Source organism: Protomyctophum bolini, assembly GCF_963924005.1.
Source record: "Protomyctophum bolini genome assembly, chromosome: 10".
Taxonomy (NCBI): domain Eukaryota; kingdom Metazoa; phylum Chordata; class Actinopteri; order Myctophiformes; family Myctophidae; genus Protomyctophum; species Protomyctophum bolini.
The window spans coordinates 46,340,410-46,350,561 of record NC_137871.1 but is presented as its reverse complement, the minus strand read 5'-3'; the positions used below and the strand labels follow the sequence as shown (position 1 = coordinate 46,350,561).

Genomic DNA, 10,152 nt, shown 5'->3' with positions numbered 1-10,152 from the left:
GTATTCAGTCTAATGTACTGTAGTACACTGTAACTGTAATGTATATATATATATATATATATATATATATATATATATATAAGTGTTAAGGTTTATAAGGCTCATATCCGGTTGGACATGACCCTGGTATTCAGTCTAATGTACTGTAGTACACTGTAACTGTAATGTATATATATATATATATATATATATATATATAAGTGTTAAGGTTTATAAGGCTCATATCCGGTTGGACATGACCCTGGCGTTCAGTCTCCTGAAGAAAGCCTTGCTCTGGTTCAACTCCAGCATCTTCTTGGCGTCCTTGGTTTTGTCCTTCCTGCGTCGGGGTGGCGGGGGGTCCCCCTCCCCCTCGTCCTCCTCCTCCCCCCCCAGCCCCTCCCCCAGCCAGGGGCCCCAGGCCCCCCCGTTGAGGGCGGGGTGGGCGCGGGGGTCCTCAGCGGGGTACCGAACGGGCACGGCGGTGCGGTTGTAGTAGAGCAGGCGCGTCAGCAGGTGTTTCACCACGTCGGGGCGCTCCTCAGAGAGGTCGTGGCGCTCGTAGGGGTCGGCGCTCAGGTTGAACAGCCAGAGGGAGCGCGGGGAGCGCTGGGCGTGGCGCTCCAGGGACCACCAGGAGCTGGGGAACCCCGGGAGGGTCTGGGGAGGGGTCCAGTCGCCGTAGCCGGGGTCTCCTGTGTGGCGGAATAGTAGACCATTTACCATTTAGGACAGGTTAGGACCATTTACCATTTAGGACAGGTTAGGACCATTTAGCATTTAGGACAGGTTAGGACCATTTAGCATTTAGGACAGGTTAGGACAGGTTAGGACCATTTAGCATTTAGGACAGGTTAGGACAGGTTAGGACCATTTACCATTTAGGACAGGTTAGGACAGGTTAGGACAGGTTAGGACCATTTACCATTTAGGACAGGTTAGGACAGGTTAGGACCATTTACCATTTAGGACAGGTTAGGACAGGTTAGGACAGGTTAGGACCATTTACCATTTAGGACAGGTTAGGACCATTTACCATTTAGGACAGGTTAGGACAGGTTAGGACCATTTAGCATTTAGGACAGGTTAGGACCATTTAGCATTTAGGACAGGTTAGGACAGGTTAGGACCATTTACCATTTAGGACAGGTTAGGACCATTTACCATTTAGGACAGGTTAGGACCATTTACCATTTTGGACAGGTTAGGACAGGTTAGGACAGGTTAGGACCATTTCAACCATTTACAGTAATCATTGCGAATGCACTGAGCGATTACTACAGTATGTAACGCAGGCAGAACTGTCTGTCTGTCTGTGACACCAGATGTATCACACACAAAAAAACACACGCACGCGCAGTAGAAAAATAAAATAAAATAAAAACTTGGGAAAAAAAAAAGTAATTTATTCTAATGGTTGTTGCAATTTACGAGCTGCGTTCGCTTCCCGCGTTTGCGCGTCTTACTTAGAGTGTGTTAGCTAGCTAGATAGCTAGCTAGCCAACCGGCTAACGTAAGTAGCATAATGGCTCGATCGATCGAATGCACTATAAAAGCGCAATTGCCATTAATCAACGGGCGCTGTAAGTATTAACATCACGTACCAGTGAGCAGCTTCCAGTCAGTATTAACATCACGTACCAGTGAGCAGCTTCCAGTCAGTATTAACATCACGTACCAGTGAGCAGCTTCCAGTCAGTATTAACATCACGTACCAGTGAGCAGCTTCCAGTCAGTATTAACATGACGTACCAGTGAGCAGCTTCCAGTCAGTATTAACATCACGTACCAGTGAGCAGCTTCCAGTCAGTATTAACATCACGTACCAGTGAGCAGCTTCCAGTCAGTATTAACATCACGTACCAGTGAGCAGCTTCCAGTCAGTATTAACATGACGTACCAGTGAGCAGCTTCCAGTCAGTATCAACATCACGTACCAGTGAGCAGCTTCCAGTCAGTATCAACATCACGTACCAGTGAGCAGCTTCCAGTCAGTATCAACATCACGTACCAGTGAGCAGCTTCCAGTCAGTATTAACATCACGTACCAGTGAGCAGCTTCCAGTCAGTATTAACATCACGTACCAGTGAGCAGCTTCCAGTCAGTATTAACATCACGTACCAGTGAGCAGCTTCCAGTCAGTATTAACATCACGTACCAGTGAGCAGCTTCCAGTCAGTATTAACATCACGTACCAGTGAGCAGCTTCCAGTCAGTATTAACATCACGTACCAGTGAGCAGCTTCCAGTCAGTATTAACATGACGTACCAGTGAGCAGCTTCCAGTCAGTATCAACATCACGTACCAGTGAGCAGCTTCCAGTCAGTATTAACATCACGTACCAGTGAGCAGCTTCCAGTCAGTATCAACATCACGTACCAGTGAGCAGCTTCCAGTCAGTATCAACATCACGTACCAGTGAGCAGCTTCCAGTCAGTATCAACATCACGTACCAGTGAGCAGCTTCCAGTCAGTATTAACATCACGTACCAGTGAGCAGCTTCCAGTCAGTATTAACATGACGTACCAGTGAGCAGCTTCCAGTCAGTATCAACATCACGTACCAGTGAGCAGCTTCCAGTCAGTATTAACATCACGTACCAGTGAGCAGCTTCCAGTCAGTATCAACATCACGTACCAGTGAGCAGCTTCCAGTCAGTATCAACATCACGTACCAGTGAGCAGCTTCCAGTCAGTATTAACATCACGTACCAGTGAGCAGCTTCCAGTCAGTATCAACATCACGTACCAGTGAGCAGCTTCCAGTCAGTATTAACATCACGTACCAGTGAGCAGCTTCCAGTCAGTATTAACATGACGTACCAGTGAGCAGCTTCCAGTCAGTATTAACATCACGTACCAGTGAGCAGCTTCCAGTCAGTATTAACATCACGTACCAGTGAGCAGCTTCCAGTCAGTATTAACATCACGTACCAGTGAGCAGCTTCCAGTCAGTATCAACATCACGTACCAGTGAGCAGCTTCCAGTCAGTATTAACATCACGTACCAGTGAGCAGCTTCCAGTCAGTATCAACATCACGTACCAGTGAGCAGCTTCCAGTCCCCGTGGCGGATGGCGGCCTGCACGGCGGTATTCCAGATGCCGTGGCCGCGCTCCAGGGACCCGCCGCGCGCCGCGTTGTACAGCGGGTCGATGTTGTGAAGGATCTCGTGGCGCGGTGACTCCGCCCCCTCGCTGATGGTCGCCCACACGTCGTGGCCGTCCAATAGGGCTGTACGATGTAACGGACAAACATTTATATCTCTGAATTTATCAGAAAAAAAAAGAAATATATATATATATATATTGTATTTATGCCAAATAAGACTTCGATACGATATGCTATATTACCGTTAACATGTCTTATTATATATTTAAAGTGTTGCAACATTGAAAACTAAACATTATTCAAAAACTGCATAATAACAAGTCAATATCACTCAATCCGCCAGCATTTATTAATATATAATATAATAATATAATTCACGCCAGCATTTTCCCCCGTTCAACTCTTATTTTGAAGAGCCAAAGACCGGATGTTATGTTATGGTAGTGTGTGTGTGTGTGTGTGTGTATAACGATGTGATAGCGATGCGTTGTGCAGCCTTACCGTCCGGCCCCTCCCCCTCCTCCTCTGGGGGGGTGTGGCGCCCCCTAGTGGCCAGCCCCAGCAGCGTGGGGTACCAGTCTGTGATGTGGATCAGGGCGTGGCTCACCCTCCTCTTCCTCCTCAGGAGGGGGCTGTGGACGAAGCCCAGACCCCTCACCCCCCCCTCCCAGTACGTCCCTGGAAATACAAGATTCAAGATTGCTTTATTTTGTCATCATTTCCAACTGTAGCAGCAGAAAAAAAACGAAATTACGTTTCTCCTAGTTAAAAGACAGCACAGGCTGCTCATACAATAATAAATTATCAGTGCAAGACAATACTAAGTATAAATAAGTCCTAAAAACTACATGGATCCATAAAAAGATGAATAGAATAAAAAACATTTAAAACCATTTAATGGATCACAGTTCAGGTCCTATCTGCCAGGGAGGCTAGAGTTACATGGATCACAGTTCAGGTCCTATCTGCCAGGGAGGCTAGAGTTACATGGATCACAGTTCAGGTCCTATCTGCCAGGGAGGCTAGAGTTACATGGATCACAGTTCAGGTCCTATCTGCCAGGGAGGCTAGAGTTACATGGATCACAGTTCATGTCCTATATCTGCCAGGGAGGCCAGAGTTCAGGAGCCTGATTGGATCACAGTTCATGTCCTATCTGCCAGGGAGGCTAGAGTTCAGGAGCCTGATTGGATCACAGTTCATGTCCTATCTGCCAGGGAGGCTAGAGTTCAGGAGCCTGATTGGATCACAGTTCATGTCCTATCTGCCAGGGAGGCTAGAGTTCATGTCCTATCTGCCAGGGAGGCTAGAGTTCAGGAGCCTGATTGGATCACAGTTCATGTCCTATATCTGCCAGGGAGGCTAGAGTTCAGGAGCCTGATTGGATCACAGTTCATGTCCTATATCTGCCAGGGAGGCCAGAGTTCAGGAGCCTGATTGGATCACAGTTCATGTCCTATCTGCCAGGGAGGCTAGAGTTCAGGAGCCTGATTGGATCACAGTTCATGTCCTATCTGCCAGGGAGGCTAGAGTTCAGGAGCCTGATTGGATCACAGTTCATGTCCTATCTGCCAGGGAGGCTAGAGTTCATGTCCTATCTGCCAGGGAGGCTAGAGTTCAGGAGCCTGATTGGATCACAGTTCATGTCCTATCTGCCAGGGAGGCTAGAGTTCAGGAGCCTGATTGCCTGATGGGGAAAGAAGCTTCTCCGCATCCTTTCTGTCCTGGCACTGATGCTCCTGTACCTTTGCGTCCTCTCAGAGGATAGGATGTACCTTTGCGTCCTCTCAGAGTATAGGATGTAGAGCGTACCTCAGCGTCCTCTCAGAGGATAGGATGTACCTCAGCGTCCTCTCAGAGGATAGGATGTGTACCTTTGCGTCCTCTCAGAGTATAGGGTGTACCTTTGCGTCCTCTCAGAGGATAGGATGTAGAGCGTACCTCAGCGTCCTCTCAGAGTATAGGATGTATACCTTTGCGTCCTCTCAGAGGATAGGATGTGTACCTTTGCGTCCTCTCAGAGGATAGGATGTGTACCTTTGCGTCCTCTCAGAGGATAGGATGTGTACCTTTGCGTCCTCTCAGAGGATAGGATGTGTACCTTTGCGTCCTCTCAGAGGCCAGTTGCTGCCTCCGCTCAGCGGCTGGCCCCCGTTGTCGGTGGAGAACACCAGGACGGTGTTTCGGTAGAAGCCGTACTTCTTCAGAGCGGAGGTGACGTTCCGCACGGCCTCGTCCACCGCCGCCACCATGGCCAGGTACTTCCTGCGGGACACGTTGGCCAGGCCGCGGAACGGGTAGAGGTACCGGCGCGGAGACTGGAGCGGAGTGTGGACCGCCTGCACGGGAGAACACACAGCCGCACGCACTCATAAGGCAATAAGAAAAACAACAACAATAACCAGTAAGACGTGCAAACACGGGAAGCGAACGCAGCTCGTACATATTTGGGTTTTGTCTGTCTGTGTGTCTGTCTGTCTGTCTGTCTCGCTTTTGTGCCCATATATGGAGCTGAGTGATTACGTCACCATGACTCAGCCATAACCATATAAGGAGTCCCCATCACTCAGCTCCATATATGGGCACAAAGGTGGGACACAGACACACACACACACAGACATGATCTGCTACGTCTCATAGTAAGTGCTCACTGCATTCGCAATCACTGCGTTCGCAACAACACTAATAACAATAACACTAATAGTACAGTACAGTACAGTACAGTACACAGGAGTACAGTACAGTACAGTACAGTACGCACACACACACACACACATTAGGCCCACTGGCAGAGCCTACGCACACACACACACACACACACACACACACACACACACACACACACAACCTGGAAGCTCAGGTAGATGAAGAGCGGGATCGTGGGGTCGTGCGTGGCCAGGATCTTGCGGACCCTATCGGTGTAGAGGTGGGTGGAGTAGGTCCCGCCCCCGGCCCCGCCCCCCCGCGGCCACGCCACGCTCTCTCCCTCGTGGAGGTCGAAGCCGCACGTCGTCGGGCTGCCGTCGCACGACCGGTAGCTGTAGTAGTCCACGCTGCCCGTTAAGGACCCCAGGTAGGAGTCAAAGCCTCTCCTAGTGGGGAGACACTCCTAGAGAGAGAGACCTTTACATTACATTACCGAGAGACAGAGAGAGAGAGAGACCTTTACATTACATTACCTAGAGAGAGAGAGACAGAGACAGAGACAGAGACTGGACTGGACTGGACTGGACTGGACTGGACTGCACTCACAGTTTAACTAGTGGGACTATGTGCACGCACCTGACCGAGGTTACTACAGTAACCCAATTTACAATTTAGGCATTTAGCAGACGCTCTTAATCCAGAGCGACTTAAATTAAGCAAGAACAAAAAAAGCATGGGAATACATCACATAAAAGCATTTATCATGAAACATGCGTGAGCTAAGAAAGTAACAGTGGAATATCTATATAATGAAACTATACATATAGACTATACATCTATACTACTATGCTATACATATGTACTATGGCGTGCTATGACTATATACAATGCAATTCTAGTGCTGTCTACACGAGTAAGACGCGCAAACGCGGGAAGCGAACGTAGATCGTAAATTGCAATAACAATTAGAATAAATTACGAATTAGTGAGCTATACGTCCAAATATGGAGTGTGTTGCATCAAAAATCACTCAGCTCCATATATGGGCACAAAGGGGGGACAGACGGCGTCCAAATATGGAGTGTGTTGCATCAAAAATCACTCAGCTCCATATATGGGCACAAAGGGGGGACAGACAGACGGACGGACGGACACACAGACATGATCTGCTAGGTCTCATAGTAAGTGCTCACTGCGTTCGCAATAACATGCTATAAGTCTATATCAAATGCTATCCAAGTCTACAGAAATGCTATCTAAGGGGGTGGGGTAAGTGCTATGGGCCATGATGGAGTCTGAAAAGGTGGGTTTTCAGACTACGGCGGAAGATTGGGAGTGATGCTGCAGTTCTGACTGCAATGGGAAGTGCCCAGGTGTTGTAAGTACCATGTGGAGGTTACTACAGTAACCCAGGTGCTGTAAGTACCTTCTTGTAGAAGCCCAGGTGCCACTTGCCCACCATGTGCGTGTGGTAGCCCACTTCCTGTAGTCTCTGGGGCAAGGTCACATGACCTTCAGGGAGACAGCTGGGTTGGCTGGGCCGGATGATGGAGTGTTGGAGACCTGTGTGGATCTGGTACCTACGCACGCACACGCACACGCAGACACACACACACACACACACACACACACACACACACACACACACACACACACAAACCCATTAGGATGATACCTGCAATACACAACAATACACAACACAATGTAGTCCAGCGTGTAATTGGTACGCTTTTCAAATAGCCTTCACCTTCCAGTGTGGAACTGACTTCACCTTCCAGTGTGGAACTGACTTCACCTTCCAGTGTTGAACTGACTTCACCTTCCAGTGTTGAACTGACTTCACCTTCCAGTGTGGAACTGACTTCACCTTCCAGTGTTGAACTGACTTCACCTTCCAGTGTTGAACTGACTTCACCTTCCAGTGTGGAACTGACTTCACCTTCCAGTGTGGAACTGACTTCACCTTCCAGTGTGGAACTGACTTCACCTTCCAGTGTGGAACTGACTTCACCTTCCAGTGTGGAACTGACTTCACCTTCCAGTGTGGAACTGACTTCACCTTCCTGTGTGGAACTGACTTCACCTTCCAGTGTTAAACTGACTTCACCTTCCAGTGTGGAACTGACTTCACCTTCCAGTGTTAAACTGACTTCACCTTCCAGTGTTAAACTGACTTCACCTTCCAGTGTTAAACTGACTTCACCTTCCAGTGTTAAACTGACTTCACCTTCCAGTGTTAAACTGACTTCACCTTCCAGTGTGGAACTGACTTCACCTTCCGGTGATGAACTGGCTTCGTGACGGGGTGCAGAACGTACCTTCCGGTGATGAACTGGCTTCGTGACGGGGTGCAGAACGTACCTTCCGGTGATGAACTGGCTTCGTGACGGGGTGCAGAACGTACCTTCCGGTGATGAACTGGCTTCGTGACGGGGTGCAGAACGTACCTTCCGGTGATGAACTGGCTTCGTGACGGGGTGCAGACCGTACCTTCCAGTGATGAACTGGCTTCGTGACGGGGTGCAGAACGTACCTTCCGGTGATGAACTGGCTTCGTGACAGGGTGCAGACCGTACCTTCCGGTGATGAACTGGCTTCGTGACGGGGTGCAGACCGTACCTTCCGGTGATGAACTGGCTTCGTGACGGGGTGCAGATCGGCTGGACGTAGTAGTTCTCCAGTTTGACGCCTTCGGCCGCCAGGCGGTCCAGAGTGGGCGTGGCCACATCGGAGGCGTGGTATCCGATGTCGTTGAAGCCCTGGTCGTCTGTCATGATGAAGATGATGTGAGGAGGACCCCTAGTGGAGGGAGGAATGATAATAATAATAATAGATTAAAATCTTGTGTATACAAAAAGCTTTTGAAAATAAACAATCTACAAGATCACAATGTGTCGTAACCCTAACTTCTAAATGTCTAATCAGGGGGGGGGGGGGGGGGGGGGGGGGGGCAGTCAGACAGATATTTTGTGAAGCCATAAAGGAAATCGGGACTTCCTGAAAGTTCATATAACTTCACCTAGACTGTATTACCTTAATAAACATGGTCATGAATACTTTCTGCTTCCAGTCACTAGTTTAAAGTCTCATTTCTCATGTCATAATATTCTTTTTGGAAAATTATGGTCCCATTTATTTTAAAAAATTACCGTAAAGTCACGTATGTTCTGAGGGGCGTGGCTACCGTTACAGTTTATGATCGGGAGCCACCCCCCGTTCAGTCAAAATAAAAACCAACGAAGAAGAAGGGGGGGGGGGGGGGGGGGGAGTCCCGCCTCGTTGTCTGGGCCAGCCAATGGCCAGCTGGGCCCAAACGGATCTAGAAAGATAGTGACTTACAGTTCAAGGACTGACAGGCTTCATTTTCCGTCCATATCAGACCCGGAGAACGCTTTGTCCATATCCTTTTACAGTCTACATGTATGTGTCTAATCCTAACACTAAGCCCAACCAGAGTAATACCTGTGCACGCGCGTCTTACATTAGATTAGGTCTCAATGTGTTGGAAATGAATGAAAAGTCCCAACTTGAACCAACCTGTCTCCAGAGTCCTGTCCCGGTTGAGGCTCCTTATTGTCCGGCAGGTTGTTGGGACTGACCCGGTCCTTATTGACCCAGTCCGTCTCAGGACCGACCCAGTCCTGCTCAGGACTGACCCAGTCCGTCTCAGAACCGACCCAGTCCCAGCTCAGGTAGCCCAGACTGAGGAGACTCATCACAGAGAAGCCGGTCAGAGCAGGAGCGGCCATGACGCCAGTCAGTCAGTCAGTCAGTCTGCCTGTCAGCCTGTCTGTCTGTCTGTCTGTCTACCACTTCATCTCGCGCGCACGTGCGCGCACACACACCCACACCCACACCCACACACACACACACACACACACACACACACAGTACAACCTGCCTATGAATGAAAACTCTGTCCGAGAGAGAGTAACGCGATGACTGAAGAGGTCGAACTGATTACACTTAAAGTTCACCTCAATGTAATCGTCCACATTATGCTCGCTGGACAGCTAATCTAAAACAGCCAATCTACTGTATAATAATCCTACAGACAGAATGAGAGTCAGTGAAGTGAGTCCATGTCTATAATCCTACAGACAGAATGAGAGTCAGTGAAGTGAGTCCATGTCTATAATCCTACAGACAGAATGAGAGTCAGTGAAGTGAGTCCATGTCTATAATCCTACAGACAGAATGAGAGTCAGTGAAGTGAGTCCATGTCTATAATCCTACAGACAGAATGAGAGTCAGTGAAGTGAGTCCATGTCTATAATCCTACAGACAGAATGAGAGTCAGTGAAGTGAGTCCATGTCTATAATCCTACAGACAGAATGAGTCAGTGCTGGTTGGTCGACCGAGTCCAAAATGTTTCACTGAAAACATGTCTTTACTTTTCTTTTGGGCCAGGGG

The 10,152-nt window shown here is 48.7% G+C and overlaps 1 protein-coding gene across 1 annotated transcript; it reads right to left on the bottom strand.

Annotated features, from left to right (window-relative positions):
• Positions 1-219: 219 nt before the first annotated feature.
• On the bottom strand, positions 220-9,537 carry LOC308322341 (arylsulfatase I-like; the record flags this gene model as incomplete). Its single annotated transcript, XM_080773542.1, has 8 exons — positions 9,276-9,537; positions 8,358-8,537; positions 7,165-7,318; positions 5,941-6,201; positions 5,194-5,431; positions 3,594-3,770; positions 3,027-3,215; positions 220-674 (listed from the first exon to the last, which is right to left on the bottom strand). The coding sequence occupies exons 1-8, from the start codon at positions 9,485-9,487 to the stop codon at positions 220-222; spliced, it is 1,866 nt and encodes a 621-aa protein (XP_080629668.1). The 5' UTR covers positions 9,488-9,537.
• Between the last annotated feature and the right edge of the window lie 615 nt (positions 9,538-10,152).